This window comes from Callospermophilus lateralis, chromosome 7 (genome assembly GCF_048772815.1).
Source record: "Callospermophilus lateralis isolate mCalLat2 chromosome 7, mCalLat2.hap1, whole genome shotgun sequence".
Classification (NCBI taxonomy): domain Eukaryota; kingdom Metazoa; phylum Chordata; class Mammalia; order Rodentia; family Sciuridae; genus Callospermophilus; species Callospermophilus lateralis.
The window spans coordinates 29,118,036-29,135,627 of NC_135311.1; the positions used below are offsets into that span (position 1 = coordinate 29,118,036).

At 37.1% G+C, this 17,592-nt stretch overlaps 1 protein-coding gene and 1 non-coding gene across 3 annotated transcripts in view; both read right to left on the reverse strand.

Moving 5' to 3' along the window:
• Eeig2 (EEIG family member 2) overlaps window positions 1-17,592 on the reverse strand; it is an 80,873-nt gene that overhangs the window by 24,497 nt on the left and 38,784 nt on the right. Inside the window, exons 2-5 of one of the 2 annotated variants that reach the window (XM_076863158.1) lie at window positions 17,036-17,156; window positions 14,405-14,434; window positions 6,714-6,830; window positions 1,544-1,590 (exon numbers count right to left, since the gene is read on the reverse strand). In XM_076863158.1, coding sequence (XP_076719273.1) covers window positions 1,544-1,590; window positions 6,714-6,830; window positions 14,405-14,434; window positions 17,036-17,156 — 315 coding nt within the window. The remainder of the gene's footprint in view (window positions 1-1,543; window positions 1,591-6,713; window positions 6,831-14,404; window positions 14,435-17,035; window positions 17,157-17,592) is intronic. The other variant, XM_076863160.1, reaches the window with a different exon arrangement.
• LOC143405371 (small nucleolar RNA U13) lies at window positions 4,008-4,111 on the reverse strand. Its single transcript, XR_013092073.1, has one exon. It is a non-coding gene; the product is annotated as a small nucleolar RNA U13 (small nucleolar RNA).

The window sequence follows — 17,592 nt, forward strand, 5'->3', positions numbered from 1 at the left end:
GTGGCTTTAATTACTATCTGTATGCTGATGATATAATGATTTCCAGTTTATGCCTGCAGCCTGTCGTTGATATAGCCACCTGCCTATTTAACTCGTCCTGCTGGGGATTAAACAGGGTTCTCAAACTTAACATGTCTAACGCCCAAGCTCCCAGTTGTTCCTCTTGTGGTTTTTCAGTAAGTGAAAACATTCTTACTGCTACTCAGACCCCAAACTTTGGACTATTGATTCAGTCTAATTATCTACCTGTTTCGGTACGCTCCAGTGCTCCCTCAAATTGTCTGTTCTCCACCTAGTAGTCCTAAGTCAGATAGTTGTACTCCTTGCTTGAAACTTCTATTACCTCTTTTTTTTTTTTTTCCTCCTAGTACTGAGGATAAAACCCATAGTCTTGTGTGTGCTGGACAACCACTCTGTCACTGAAATATATCCCTAACACTTTCATTTTTAATGTTGAGAAAAGGCCTAGCTGTCCAAAAAGATCTTAAATTTACAATCTTCCTGCCTCAGTCTCCAAGTAGCTGGGATTACAGGTACGTGCCACCATTGTCTAACTTCCATTAGATTTTTTTTTTTTTTTTTGGTACTGGGGATTAAACCCAGGAGTGCTTTACCATTGAGCTACTTCATCCCCAGCCCTTTTTTATTTTTTGAGACAGGGTCTCACTAAATTGCTTAGGGCCTCACTAAGTTGCTGAGGCTGGTCTTAATCTTGTGATCCTCTTGCCTCAATCTCCTGAGTTGCCAGAATTACAGGTATGTGCCATCAACCTGGCTTCCATTAGCTTTTTATCTCACTCAGAGTATAAGTAGAGTTCTTAATATAATGGTCTGCAAGATTCTATCATTTGACTTTACCTCTTATTACCCTCCTTTTCATTCACTCTGATCTACATGTACTGGTCTCCTGGCAGACACTTAAACATGCCAAGAACACTTCTCTCTCACAGCTTTTCGCCTTGTTCCCTCTACCTCAAATGCTCTTTCCTTAAATATCTGCATGACTTGCCTCCCATCTCCTTCAGGTCTCTACTCAAATATCATCTTGACTAGGGAGTCTGTTCCTGACTACTTGGTATAAAATAGCAGTCTCACTCTCTGCTATCTGGCTTTATTTTTCATCAAAGTAGTTATCATTATGTTTATATATATATTTACTTAAGTTTTGTTATTTGTTTTCCTCTTAACATATGAATTCGAAAATGGCAATGACTGCCAGGTGTGGTGGCACATGCCTATAAACCAGTGACTTGGGAGGCTGAGGCAGGAGGACTGGAAGTTGGAGGCCAGACCCAGCAACTTAGTGAAGCTCTAAGAAACTAAGATCCTGTCTCAAAATAAAAAATAGAAAGGGTTGGGGACGTGGCTCAGAATTTAAATAATCTTGGGCTCCATCCCTGGAAACCAAAACAAAACAAAAATGGCAGTGACTTAGTCTATTTTGTTCAATGCTGTTTCCGTAGGGTGTAAGATAGGGTCTTACCATTTAAACAAATCTGTTATACTATCAGATAAGTAACTCATTTATTGGACATCAACTTACGTTTTAAAACACGGGTCACCAGACATCAGCTGCATACTGATCAAAACCTAAACAAGAAATATCGTAAGAACAAGAAATATCATAATTAGAAAATATCTCTCAAGAGCAAAGCTATGTATGATGAATCTTTCTTTCCCCCACAACATGAAGCCCATTATTTTCTATTTATAAAGCATTAGATAAAATGATAGTCAAATTGGTTGTACTCAACATTAAACTACTGCTTCATAGAGATAAAAAATTAAAAATAATTTTAAACATTCAAAATCATAATTACAAAAAATCAGATTGGAAGAGATGAAAACAAAAGCAAGTGATTCTCTAGTAACAATCCTTCTGTGCTCATCTAGTTCATGTCTTCACTCCCAGACTCCTGTGCTGCTTAAGAGTCTGCTGGTGGCTTCTCAGAGAGCTTCTGGCCTCTGCTTTAGGTCAGGATTTAGAGCTTTTCTTCTTTCTTGAAATGCTTTTCTCTGGGTGCTGACTACTTTTTCAGAATCACCCATAGGACTATTTCACATTCTTATGGGAATAATAATGGTAATAAAAATGATGTTAAAATGGTCATTATTTAAGAATTTATCATGGGACAGGGAGAAGCTAAATGTTTTACATGTAGCATTTAATTTAATTTTTAATACTCCCATGAGAAAGTGATATTCTCATTTTAAGCTCAAAGAGATTTGTATTTTCAAGATCAGAGAGCTGGCAAAGAGAAGAGCTGAGGTCTTAACCCAAGACTGCATAACCCAAATTCAAGGTCTTAATGAATAATAGGAATGAATATATTCTTAAATGTTTTCCAGTTAATGGCTAATATGTATCTTTTATAACCTTATTTCATTGAAAACTCTTCCCTCAGTGCATCCATTACTATTCCTCTTTTCCTTAAATGTCAAACATAACCTTCCTTATCACCTCTTCTTTCTTACAATTCCATCAAGATAGCACTCTTGAATATCCTGAATGTCTCAGGAAGAAGATGGAGATGAAACAGACATCTTTTAAGAAACCGCACAGTGCGGAAGAACAGAGAAGGCAGTAGCTGGAAGAGATGAGGAGCATGTTTTGTGTCTGCTTTTCAAAATATGGGAGGGCTGGGTGTAGCTCAGTGGTAGGGTACTTGCCTAGCAAGCACCAGTCCCTGAGTTCTGTCCCCAGTACCACACACACAAAGGGAGACAGATAAAGAACTGCTTCTTTATACATTGATAAGAATGGATCCTTAGAAGAGATGCTTAAGAGAGGGAATAATCCAAGGAGAAAACCCCTTGATTAGGTAAGATTTAGATTCTAGAGGCTGAGAGGAGGGATGAACTTCTGACACTTGCTATAATAGAGGGCGAAAAGGATAGTGAGTCTGGAGAGTCAGGTAGAATTTTAAGTTCGGTGATGGGAAAATGAGGGCATTTGAATGTAATGACTTCTATTTTCTTAATAAAGGATAAGATAAGGGCATGAGCTGAGGGCAAGAGTGGTATATAAAGGTATAAGGAGAAAGAAGGTATGAAAAAGAATATATAAAATTGGGAAAGATATGAAAATAGGTTAGAGCTCAGTGGAATAGAGAAAGGGAATTGAGGGGGAAGGAGGAAGGATGGGAAAAGGGAGGAGTGGTGGAATGAATCTGACCAAAATTTCCTACATACATACATGAATATACCACAGTGAGTTTTACCTTTATGTATATCCATAGTGCACTAATTTTTAAAAAAGCGATAAATAAATAGAAAAAAGATAAGTAGAGTACAGGAAGGGGAACAAGAGGAGGGAGGAGAGGAGGGGATGTGCTCAGGGGTGAATTGGAGTAAATTGTACTTCATTTTGTATATTTATACCAAAATGAACCCTAATATTATTTATATCTATAATGAACTAATAAACAAAAAAGGAAGAAAATATAATTCTAAGACATTGGTGCTAAATAAAGAGGAAAGAAGTGGTGGGGGCAATCTATAAATAGAATGTAGACTACACAGAATCAAGAACACAAATTTAGAGACTGTTTTTGAAAAGAAGAGGGATTAATTGATTAGAGGAAAGGAAAGAAAGGAGTTAGCTTGGTAATTTTGGGAGTTAACGATGAGGATACTTCAGAGCTCACTTCAGATGGCTTCACTATATTTACCTTCAAACCCCAAATTAGATTATTGCTGCTCCAGAATTTATTGGAAGTAGGAGTGAGTGCTAGAGTTGGGATCAACTTCAGGCACTCATTTCTCCTCTCCATAAATAACAGGTATTCAGAATAGATTCATGTGGATATGTAGGAATTAGCACATTCCCCCCCCCCCTTTAATACCAGGGATTGAACCCAGGGTTGCTTAGCCACTGAGCCACATTCCCAGCCCTTTTTATTTTTTTATTTTGAGAGGGTCTCACTAAGTTGCTGAGGGTGGCTTGCCTTAGTCTCCCAAGCTGCTGGGAAATAACTATTTCATAAAAAGCCTTTTTTTTTTTTAAACATCACACTGGTAATGTGCTGACGTCACAACAAGGGTTAGAAGGGGGCACATCTCACACTACAGCATGAACACCCAATCATCGTACTTATGAACTGAAAAGGATCTAAAAATCCTTTAAAGACAGACAAGATAAACCAAAACAGTTAAACTAAGTTTGGATACAAAAGAAATTATTGAGTTCTTCCCTTTAGTAATGAAATTCTTATTTTTAGTGAACACTGTACTGATTTTGAAATATAGTAGCTATTAATAACTAATAATTGTGATGATTCAGTTTACTTTTTCCTGTTGATAACCATATTTCAATAAAGCAAGTTTATTATGCATTTTAAAAAATTGGGAAAGGAAGTAGAGGACGACTGTGGGTTGGCTGCGAACGTGACTTCAGTAATGGCCGCTAGCCTGGTTACGTGTTTTTTCCAGCAAGTAGGGGAAGATAGACAGCTGAATTCAATAACGGTTGGAGATTACTTAAGGGAAAGCAATAGACGTAGGTGCCAGGAGTATTAGGATTATGATACTTATGAACCATGGAATCTAAAATGGATCAAGATGGAAGGGAAAGGAAGTGGGAGCGGATAATAGTGAGAAAGTGGCAAAGTGAGAAAGTGGTGGTGCTGAAGATAGCTAAGTAAGTAAACCAAAGGGGCTGGGCGCATAGGAGACAGTGGGAAGAGAGAGGGAAAACTTCAAAATGAAAACTTGGAAGTGGTAAAGTTTCTAGTGATAAGAAAGCCTAAAGCCAGGCACACACCTCTAATTCTAGCTACTCGGGAGGCTGAGGCAGGAAGATCCCAAGTTCAAGGCCAATGTGGGCAATTTAGTCAGACCCTACTTCAAAATAAAATTTAAAAAGGGTTGGGGATATAGTCATAAAGCATGCATGGGTTCAATTCCCCCCAGCTCCAGGGGGGGAAAAAACAAAACAACAACCCAGAAAGTGATCATGGGAGTAAGGATTGAGAGGAGGAAGAAAATGTTGCTGGAAATAGGCAGTTTAAGGAAAGGAGGGTCTTAGGCACATTTAAGATCAGCAATTAGAAGAGACTATACATACACAACACATTCACAAAGATAGCTCGCCTGCATAGATTGTAAGGTCACTCAAAAATGACAACACGAAAAGGGATAAAGAGAAAACCTGTGAGCTTGAAGAGAAGGTGACTAGGTAGTCAGTAAACATCAGCAAGAGAGGGAGAGTTACAGATAACTGGTGTGATCTTCAAAAAGGTGTGTTTTGTAAGACACAGTGGGAGAAATGGTGCAGAGGAATCACTGGGGAACCAGAAGGAAACCACTCTATGAGCTGATGCTAAGGAATGTGAAGCTCTGAAATTACAGTTATTTCACTCTCCAATGAAAACAGTATAATTCAAAGACAGACTTCATGAAATATAACTAATAAAATGAATAAAATAAATTTAAAGGCCACTGACCAGATATTAGAAACCATGCATTCTGGCCTCGGTCTGCCATCGACTATTTCTGTGATACACTCAAGTGAGTCTCAGTGTCTTTATCTACAAAAAGGGAAATCTTCCCTATCTATCCAATCCTGCCTATCCCACAGAGATATTTCAGAGTTAACCATAAAACTATACAACCAACATAAAGCTTATAGCATGGTGCTTTTCTAATTTCTTTTTATCTTCTTTTACCATATTAATTACTCCATATTAATTACCCATCTCATCTTATATTAATTACTCCATATTAATTACCCATCTCATCTTTCTTTAAAGCTGCTAAACTCATGTGAGGGATGGACTGACAATAAAAACCATTTCATGGGCTGGGATTGTGGCTCAGCGGTAGAACGCTCGCCTCGCACAGGCGGGACCAGGGTTCGATCCTCAGCACCACATAAAAATAAAGGCATTGTGTTGTGTCCATCCATACCTAAAAAATAAATATTAAAAAAATAAAAATAGAAACAATTTCAGGAATTTTTATATTTTTAGAGTCAAATATTTATTAAAAACAAAGTTTGGAAACTATAGGTATAAGATCATTCTTTGCTGCACTAACTTCTGAATAAAAAGCATCCAGGTTCTATTTAAAAGTATTTCCTTTTCTTCTTATTAGGTAATTTACCACATTGTGGAAGCAAGAAACTAAAATATAGCAAATGGTTTATCCTGTGTCTTTTATTAGGCATAAGATACTTTCCAAATATCTTTTCAATGGATCTTATTTAGTATTTTGTTCAACATTGTGAAGTGTATAGTCTCTCAAGTGTTTACCAGAACATGTAGTTCCTGATAGCACTTGGAAAAATAGGGCAGATGCTCAGAAGTGGGTTTTTCCTATCACTCTCCTAGTTACAAGGAAACCCCGCGATGGCCATGAATCCATCACAGTTGCTTTGGAAATAACTTTTTGGGAGCTATAAGCATTTTAAGGTATCTATCCATTCATTGTGCTCCTTCCTCCCAATGAGCACTTGTGTTGTAGTAGTCTGTTTGTGTTCTTCTCTGAATCTTGCAGCATGACAAAGAAACACATTAAGGTCACAAAGGTAAACTTTGTTACTTTTCACTGCTTCTGTGATTTGGATAGTTTTCCTCATTCATGGTGAGTATTTCGGTGGTGTGGTCAGCTTATGATTTCAGTACTGATTTACTTCTTGTCTTTGACAGTATATACCTCTGCTTATTTAAAGGTAGAGACTCTCATTTGTCAGCATGTCAATCTTGGGTGCTTACTTTAAGAATGGAATTATCCTGCCTTGTATTTTTGGTATCATAGCCTTCCAGTAAACAGCGACGAGTGGTATTTCCTGATCCAGCAAACTCTGCCAGGTTTAGATCTGCAAAGCCCAGCTATGAAAAGAAAGAGAATTATATTAATAGAATATCTAGTAGGCTTCTATCACATTCTGTCATATTTTCTTTAAAATAAATATTCAGTCCATGCTCTATACAAGTTTTCTCAAAATTTGGTCCTGTGCAATTTTGCCATTTTAACAACTCCTATTCTATTATTTGCTTTATACGTGCCCTTAAATTGGTTGGCTTTTTAATAAAAATGTATTACCTATTCTATTCTTGTCTTAAGCAAGATCTCCAATATCATAGATTTGATGTGCTAAATATTTTTTCAGTATACATTAAAATAAATATATTTCTGTTGTAGTACAATTAATGCATATCAAACAAATAACATCACTGCAAGTAGCAGTGACACACCACACTGGGAAATACTATCACAGCAACAATAATCATTTGCATATAGATAGAGAAAATTGATCGGAATCCCCTCTATTCTGGTTCTTGCTCTATGGAAGAGCTAACCACTGGTAACTGCACATAGTTGCAGATTAAAGTTCTCACTCTGTGCAAGTAGTAGGATGATTTAAATGAGCTTTGGTACAAACCTCTTTTATCCTCCCGTCTTTCACAACATTTGCCTCGTTGATTGTCCTTATGGAAACTTTCCCTCCCTTTCTTATAGTTTTGGCTTACACTCACCCTCTCTGCTGATACCCAGAAATATAGTTCAAACCTGTTGCTCTTTTTTATTACCACCAGGTGTTATGGTTTGAATATGAGGTGTCCTCCAAAGCATTCATGTATTGGGCAGAGATGAAATGACGGAATTATGGAAAGTGTAACCTCATCAGTGGATTAATTCATTTGATGAACTAATGATCTAGTGAACTCTGGAAGTAAGTGAAAACAGGTGGGATGTGGTGGAGGAAGGGAGGATTATGTCTTGTCTCTCACTCCCTACACTCTCTCTCTCTCCTTTCTGGCTGTTGTGAGCTGGGCATCTTTCCTCTACCACGTTCCTCATCATCTTCTTCTTCTTCTTCTTTTTTTTTTTTTTTTTTTTTGGTACTGGGGATTGAACCCAGTGGCACTTAATCACTCAGTTCTTTTTATTTTTTGAGACAGGGTCTTGCTAAGTTCCTTAAGGTCTCACTAAATTGCTGAGGCTGACTTTGAACTTGTGATCCTCCTGCCTCAGATCCTGCAGTCACTGGGATTGCAGGCGTGAGTCATCATGCCCCGCTACCATGTTCTTCTGCCATGATATTCTGCCTCACCTAGGTCAATGGAGTTGGTCAGTGATAGAACAAATCTCTGAAATCATGAGCCAAAGTGAACTTTACTTCCTCTTAGTTATTGCCGACAGGTATTTTGGTTACAGTGAGGAAAAGCTGACTGACACAACAGGTTTGGTGCTCATTTCTTTTGCAGTTATCAAAGGTTGCTCTACAGTCTTCTGATGTTACTCTATCCTATCCCATCTCTGACAGGCAAAACAAATGAATCCCATTATGTCATTATTTCCTGAATACACTGTCTTGCCTTATATGACTATGTATATGTAGAATCTTTTATTATTATTGTTATTAATTATTATTTTGGTACTGGGGATTGAACCCAGGGGTGCTTTACCATTGAGCTACATCCCAAGCCCTTTTATTTTTTATTTTGAGATAGTCTCACTAAGTTGCTTATTGCCTTACTAAATTGCTGAGATTACAGGGGTGAGCCACCATGCCTGGCTTAAACTTTTATTAACAAAAACATGAATTGAACAAGCACATCTCTGTGAACCTATAATAAAATGCACTATACATTTCAAACCCTGTTGAGATTGTTTGCTTTAAGGCTTTACAGTGGCACAAATAAATGGCATTCAAAATGAAATTTAATTAATTAATTTATTGGTATTGGGGATTAAACCTAGGGGTGCCCTACTGCTGAGCTTCATCCCCAGACCTATTTTTAATTTTTTATTTGGAGATGGGATCTCACAAAGTTGCTGAGGCTGGCCTCAAATTTGCAATCCTCCTGCCTTAGCCTAATTAGGATACAGGCATTTGCCACTGCACATGGCTGAGATGAATTTTTTAATTGAAGACTGAAGCATTATTTCAGTAGCTTTTAACTTGTACAGGAAGAATGAAGAGTAAGAACCTAGAGTATAGTTGAAGGGCCAAATGCAGTAAGTTAGGTGCACAATCTAGTTACAAGTAACATATACCTCATTTTTACATGAGTACGCTCTGGTCTTATTGCCTTTTCCGGGCCAACAAATCAGCAGAATTTTTGTCCTGGATTTATCCAGGACAAAACAATATCCAACTGAGCATATGCAGATGCATGTGACTTATTTGATCACACATTATCAACACACCTTATTTCATATATTACCCTTTTCTTTAAACCTCTAACACCTCTTTCCTGTCTTCTCTCTGCCAATCACCGTGCTTTCTATTTCACTCAGAAAATAAAAGCAATCAAAAGAGCATTTCACTTCCACAAGCTCTTACTGCCAGCCACATCCATTCTCCTACCTGCCCTTGTGCTCTGTATATGCCTACTTACTTACAATGCTGAGATGAACTGGCTGTGTTCCTGAGGCCAACTGCTCTCCTCCTAGCTTCCTGACATCATTTTAGCAGTTCTTTATGCTCCTTGGCATTCTAAAATTTCCTTTCTTTTCTGAGTCATTCTCATCAGTATACAATTACATTGGATTTTCTCCTATCTTTCCTTTGTGTGGGGGTAATGTTAGGGATTGAACCCAGGGTCCCTCTACCACTGAACTACATCCTCAGCTCTTTTTTTTTGGGAGGGGGGGCGCATACCAGGGATTGAACTCAGGGGCAGTCAACCACATCCCCAGCTCTATTTTGTATTTTATTTAGAGATAGGGTCTCACTGAGTTGTTAAGCACTTTGCTGGCTTTGAACTCTCACTGTGTTCCTCCTGTCTCAGCCTCCTGAGCCGCTGGGATTACAGGCATGTGCCACTACGCCTGGCCCAAGCTCTTTTTATGTTTTCTTTTGAGACAGGGTCTTGCTAAGTTGCTGAGACTGATCTCAAACTTGCAATCTTCCAGCTTCAGCCTTCTGAGTCTCTGGTGCGTGCCACCACACTCAGTTGGTTTTTCTCTTATCTTAATGAACAAAACAAACCAAAATCTCCTCCCTCTCCAGAATACTGGATCATTTTTCTGTCTCTGTTTAAATAACTATAAAACTCCTTGAACAAGCTGTCTACATGGTCTCTGATTCCTCTGTCCTAGGACAACTTCACTTCCTCTCTCTCTCTCCTTGTCTTCGGTCTACAAGCCACAATGTCCTGTTCTTTGAAAACACCAAGATCACTTCAAGGTCTTTAGCCCTTCTTTTTTTTTTTTTTGATTTTTGGCCTGGGAAACTGTCACATGGTCTTGTAGCTTTCTCTTTCACTGCACTCATGTCAGTGTTCAAATGTCATTTCTCGTATCCTGAAATGTCCCCCTTTCCTCCCTTCTCCTAAAGTTTTTGCCCTTGACCCTTATGTGCTCTGTTTTTCTCCTTAGTTGTTATATCATGTCCACATACATTTCATACTTATTTTGTTGTCTGTCCTCCCCCATCTCTGTCACCTCCAATTAGAATATAAGTTTCACTAAAGGCATGGATTTTTGTGTGTTTTGCTCACTGCTATATCTCTAGTACTTAGAATAGTGTCAGCAAAAATGTCTGGCACATGGTAGGCACTTAACAACATATTTACTGAATGAAAGACAGCTTGCTGGCTTACCACCCACTGTAATAATACTAGTATTACATAGTCACTAAGTTGGAAAAAACCTGATCTGTCTCTGTTATGAACTACATGTTTGTGTTTCTCCAAAATTCACATATTGAAACCCTAATTACCAAAAAGATGGTATAAAGTGGTGGGCCTCTGGGATGTAATTAGGTCATGAGGGTGAAGCCTTTGGTGATGGGGATCAAACCTAGGGCCTTGCACATGCTAAACATGCGTTTTACCACTGAGCTGTACCCCCAGTCCTGAACCTCTTTTAAAAAGGTAGAAAAAGCTGGGCACAGTGGCACAAACCTATAATCCCAATGACTTGGGAGGCTGAAGCAGGAGGATCAATTTAGCAATGTCCTAAGCAACTCAGTGAGACCCTATCACAAAATAAAAAGTAAAAAGTGCTGGGAATGTAGCTCAGTGGTAAAGAGACTTTGGATTTAATAACTAAAAGTAAAACAAACAAACAAACAAAAAAAAAAAAAAAAAAGGAAAGAATTTGCTTCCTCTTTGCACTCTGGCATGAGAGGATCTAAGGAGAAGCCAGGAGGTGGGTTCTCATGAGATACATGACATCTGTCAACATTTTTTATCTTTCTTTCTTTCTTTTAATGGTAGAGCACCCACTCTACCTCTGAGCTACATCCCCAGTCTTTTTGGGTGCGTGTGTGAGAGACAGGAGTTCACTAAATTGCTGAGGCTGGCCTTGAACTTTCGATCCTCCTGCCTTGGTCTCCTGAGCTGTTAGGATTATAGGTGAGGAACACTGCACCTGGCTCTGTAAGAATCTTGATCTTGGACTTTCCAGTTTCTAGAAACATGAGAAATGAATGTCTATTGTTTAAGTCACCCAATCTATGATAATATATTATAGCATCCCAAACTAAGATCCTACTCCCTATTAAAACAGTTAAAATATGGAATATGTTAGTGTATGATGTTTTAGGCTGAAGGGTATCAATGAATAGTTCAATATTTATTGAGCACCTTTTATGTCCCAGGACCTGTTCTGGACACAGGAAAACAGTGGAGAATAGCAGAAATACTCTGCCTTCAAAGAACTTATATTCTAGCAAGGGACCAAAGAGTCCATACTTTCTTATAACTTTTTCTCTGGCTTCACTAAGATGAATAATGCATACGTGAGAATAATACATAATAATACACACACATACATACACAAGCTGTATCTGTGATAGATATTAATTATTCAGAAAATAATTTTCAGCATTTAAATTCCAGGTAATGTTAGTAATTGGGAATAGAGACATTTTTTTTTTTTTTTTTTGTGGTGCTAGGATCAAACCCAGGGCCTCATGCATACTAGGCAACTGTTCTACCTCTCAGCCTTTATAAAATCATTCTTACTCTCATAGATTAATGTGGGAAAACAGAAAAATAAAATAAATTTCTACAATATTGTGTGACAAGTGCGGTGATAGAGGAAGACACAGCTATAAGAAAGAAGAAAAATTCTCAATGGAGTAGGATGACTAAGCTGAGTCTTTAATGATACGTGAGTTGACAGGATAAGGGGAGGGAGAAATACATGCATAGTAAGGACACCATCAAGTCACAAGGCAAAGAAGCTAAAATAGCATAAGACCCTCAGGAAGTTTATGACGGCAGAATGTCTCATAAGGATGGGTGGTTGTGGAGGAAGGAAAGTAGCAGAAATAATTTGCAAACCAAAATGGGTCTTACATGCTAGGTTATAGAACTCTAAAATTCTTTTAGAAGCAAAGAATAACTTGCTGAAGGACTGAAAGTGGGAGAATGATATGATTATGTTTTAATTTTAGAAAGACAACTCTGGCAGAGGATACAGGAAGACGACAGAAGCAGAGAAACCAGACAGGAGGCCAACACAGACTGCAAATAAGAAATAATGAAGGCATAACCCAAGGCAGTGGTCTTGGCAGTAGACAGAGGTATAGCTTCAAGCTTTTCAGAAGGAAAAAAAAATCAAGAGGATTTATCAGCCATCACAGACCTTGTTTGCCTGCCCAACATTCAATGCCCTGCTATTCCTTGATAGCAAAGCCTTGATTGTATTCAGGTGTCCACTCTCCTGAGTTCATCCATGTGCACAAGAAAGGTAACCCAGTCCTACCTCATTACTAAACTATGGTTATTCTACGATAACCATGGCAATCCATTCCTATAGCCACAGATGGCTTAGGGGTGAGCATACGACCCTCTTCTGGCCAGTTATAAGTATGGGAAAATCCTCGGAGGGCCATGTAGGGAAAGTTTTCTCATTAAAAAGAAGCAATGCATGGAGAAGCAGTTGAATTCTGTCAAAAGTGAATGGGCTCACTATAAGTTGAGCAGCCAGACACCTAGTGATCAGGAGAGGAGCTAGCCAAGAACAAAGCCATCGTGAAGAGAATGAGATAATGGAAAGAGAAGAATTTGGGGTCTTGATAATGTTCTTCAGTCAGTAGATTAACCAGTCCTGAAGCAGCTCCGTCTCATGTTTGTTTTATGAGATTAAAAAAAAAAATCTCTAGTTGAGGAGGTTTTTATGTTACTTGTAGCAAAGAACATCTTAGCTGACATTGCAAACTACTAGATTTAGTGTTTAAGACTAGGGTTCAGAGCTGGGCACAATGATGCATTCTGTAATCCTAGCTACTCGGGAGATTGAAGCAGGAAGACTGCAAGTGTAAGGCCAGTCACAGCAACTTATCGAGGCCCATTTGCAAAATAAAAAAATAAAAAAAGGCTGGGGATGTAGTTCAGTGGTAGAGCACCACTGGATTCAATCTCCAGTACTGGGAAAAAAAAAATTAGTGTCCATATTCTTGGCTATGATGAAAATACCAGAGACTGGAAATAAAAGGAGCATGTGTTGCTTACTCATTTCTTCAATCAGCAAAAAAAAAAAAAAAAAAAGAGCATATTCATTAGTAATTTCACATAGCTAGTAAAGCATCAACAGGAAGTAGTGATATATCAGTTGGCCCTCTGCATCTATAGGTTTTCAAGCTGTAGATTTAACCAATTTGGATAGAAAATATTTTTAGAAGTTGTGTTTATGCTAAACATATACAGACTTTTTCCTGGTCATTATTCCCTAAACAATATAGTACAACTACTTTATGTACAGAGTTTATATTGTATTAGGCATTATAAGGTATGTATATTGGAGGATACATGTAAAGGCAAGAACTATGTCTGATTATTTATTTATTTGTTGTACATGGACACAACACCTTTATTTTATTTATTTATTTTTAGGTGGTGCTGAGGATAGAACCCAGTGCCTCACATGTGCTAGGCAAGCACTCTACCACTGAGCTACGACCCCGGTCCCTATTTATTTACTTATTTGTATTTTAAGACAGAGTCTCATTAAATTGCTTAGGGTTTTGCTAAGTTGCTGAGACTGGCTTTGAACTTGCAATGCTCCTGCCTCAGCCTCCTGGGTAAATTCTATGCCATATTATATAAGGGATTTGAACAGGCTTAACTTTTTTATCCTGGGAGAGAGAAGACCCTTGGAACCAATCCTTTGTAAACACCAACAGATGAATGTGTACAGAATGCTAAGAGATTACAGAGGAGGATCCTGGGAATACCACCAAGGAAAGAGTTTGAATTATCAGTAAGCTACAGCTTCAAGAAAACCAGAGGTCATTTTCTAAGAGGGAAGCTAAAGCCCAAAAATAACATCTCATAATAAGCATTTAGAAAGAATATGCCTATAACTGATTGTTGGTTCCAACTGTTTAACCTCTAAATTGCTTTACTCAAAATGAGTGAATCTGGAATATCAACTAGAATCAAGTTTATAGATAGTGATGAATGATATTACATAGGCCAAGAGTTAAAGAACATCCACTTACCTTTGCATAAGTTTTTCCACCTTTTAATTCCTGCCAAACATAGAAAACACTATAAGGACATCATATAATTAAGGACTTAAAATTAAACATACATCAAACAATGCCAAAGTAGATATTTATATGCTTACAAAACAGTTAAAATCTAATGATCTTAAATCTAACTGTATAGACTCTTCAAAATTTCCCCAATGACCAGAATGTTTACTTAATGTATAATTTATTATTTTTAATATCAATACTATTATTATTGAGATGAGGTCTCACTATGTTGCCATGGCTGGCCTCAAATTCCTGAGCTCAAGCAAGCCTCCTGAGTAGCTGGAACTACTGGCACAAGCCACCATGTGGCTGTAGCATGTAACTTTAATAAGAACACCACAAATGGCGAGAAGACAAGCTAATATTTTATTTATACGCTGAAGTAGGCCCTAGGCCTATTGCAAAAGCCTGAAAAAGGTTAAATTACTTACTCAGGTAAGCATACTCATATATTATAGAAAGATTTCAACAAGTTGAAACTTCACTACAGAGACAACCATTGCTATCAATTCTTATAAAGTATTCCAAAGATGCTCTGTGCATATAAAAGCATACAGATAGAATAGTATAAAATCTCTTATCTAAGGTAAACAAGACTGACAAAAGTGGAAAAATAATAATATATATCAATATTTTATTTGAATTTATGTGTGTGTATAGTAATTTGCCAAATGTTTGTATTTAGAACAAACATCACAGCTACAAGAATTAAGTATAAAACACTCAGAAGAATTTCTAGCACACGGTATATTATGCTTTTATGTTTGCCTTTATGATCAGAGCCAAATTCTTTGTAGTATTATTAGTTCTTGCTTATTATTCTTTAAAAACAAACTTTGAATATCTTTATTTGAAGTTACGCTTTAAACTTGTCGTGTTTTATTTATCTTAAAATTCAAAGATCAACAAGTCATCTTTCAGAAATCATGATCAAAACTCCAATTAGAAGGGCTAGGGTTACTATTTGGCTCAGTGGTAGAGTGCTTGCCTAGGACATGTGAGGCGCTGGGTTGGAACCTCAGCACCACATATAAATAAATAAATAAATAGATAAATAAAATAAAGGTATTGTGTCCATCTACAATTAAAATTTAAAAAAGATAACTCCAATTAGGAAAGGTTTTAAAAAAAGAGTAGCAGCAATCAAGGTAGAAAGGAATGATGATAGGATGCTCTACTTATTTATCAGCTAATCCCTATACCTTCCTGAAGAAGAAAGTATTATTCCTTATTTGGATGAGGAGATAGATTTTATAGGACAGAATTGCCTCAGGTCTCATAGCTAATACATGACCAATGGGACTCAAGCCCATGTACACTTTCACTGTACCAGACTTCCTTTAAGTTCGCCACCACTTAATGACTGCTGCTCTAAAGGACCATTTAAAGAGGTCTATCTTCATTAAAGTCTTCAAACTTTTAAAATTATTTTCATACACATGTGTTTGTTATATTTTAACTGAGCAGACTGAGCAATACAAAAGAATTTTATAAATATAGCCACATTTATCATAGTGCTATCAGTTCATTCAAAAAGTAGGATACAAAGACTAAACATACAGCATTGTTTTTCTAGGCTATAGGACTAGAGTGGAAAAAAAAAAGCAAGACAAGGGACCGCTTTTTGTTCTAAATCTTTTTCTATTTAATTTTTGCCAATGTATGCAAATTACTTTGGTAATTTAAAAATATGTAATATAAAACATACTTTACTTTTTTTTTTTTGTACTAGGGATTGAACCCAGGGGTATTTAACCACTGAGCCACATCTCCAGTCCCCACTACATCTTTTGTTTTTTTTTTGAGACAGGGTCTTGCTAAATTGCTTAGGGCCTCACTAAATTGTTGAGGCTGGCTTTGAACTTATAGTCCTCCTGCCTCATCCTCCCAAGTTGCTGGGAATATAGGCTTGTGCCACTACACCTGGCCAAAGTTTATATTTTAAAGCCAGAGTTTATTAATTCACTAGTAGTGGTGACTAATGGATTCCTCTTTTTTACCCTGAGAGGCAGCATAACACACATGCACAGCATACAAGATGATATTATCATATTTGTGGATTATTGGTAATATCCTTCAATCTAATATGTGGAAAAGAAATATAAAAAACAAAACATGTATTTGTAATTAGAAAAGTCTGTGTTAAGAGTTCCTCCTTCCCCTTTATTAACAATGTAAATTTGGGCAAATAACTTCTTTGAAACTTAGTTTTCCTGAAAATGAAGAAAATAACACCTAATTAGAGAGCTGTTATTAGATATTGATATTTATAAAGTTCCTAGAACAATGCCTATCAAAGAACAAGAACTTAATAAATGGCAGAATATAGACATACATAGTCCCCAAACTAATGTAAATAAAGTCAATATTCATGAATAGTGGTAGTGAGATGAGGGTTCTTGAATATTTTAATTTATAACTTCAGATTTTTCATCATATTTGTCATAGGAATTTAAATTATTGCTGTAATTGTGAAGTAAATTATATATGAATCACCACAGTTCTAACCCAAAAGCAGAGCTAAATAAAACGAGTCAGCAATTATGGAATTATGGCTTCTAAAATGGGAGAAGTAATAGGCTCTTTTTATACCTTCCTCACAGATACTCTGTAGATACATGGGTCAAGGATTCCTGTGGCAGCACTGGCACTCATTTTGCACATAAATGAGAACTTCTTTCTCCAGCGAACACAGTTCGCTTGAACCACTTCCCTGAAAAAAAAAGGGGGGGGGCAATTACTCATTATTGATAACATGTTAAAAACACACCCACACTTTCACTCAAGCCTATAATGCAAAGTGATATATTAAAAGTCATCATTTGTAAATATAAGAGCAAGAAGAAAATACGTTCCTAACAATGATCTGAAAATAACTGCAAACTTTTAATTTATATACAAGAAACTGAAAAAAAAAATGAATTTTTTCTTATCAAATCAGTCAGTAAAAATTGAGGCTTCATTATTATTTCATTCAACACACAATGCACATTCATTTTAGGTGTGTTGGTAAGAGCTGGATGTTTAAAATACAAAGATGAGAAGTACAGAGTTCCTAACCTGCAGGGCTTATGTTTATGATTAGTGCAAGAGATAGGAAATATAAAAATATTTACTCTAAGATAGAGTATGACAGTACTGTTTTAGTA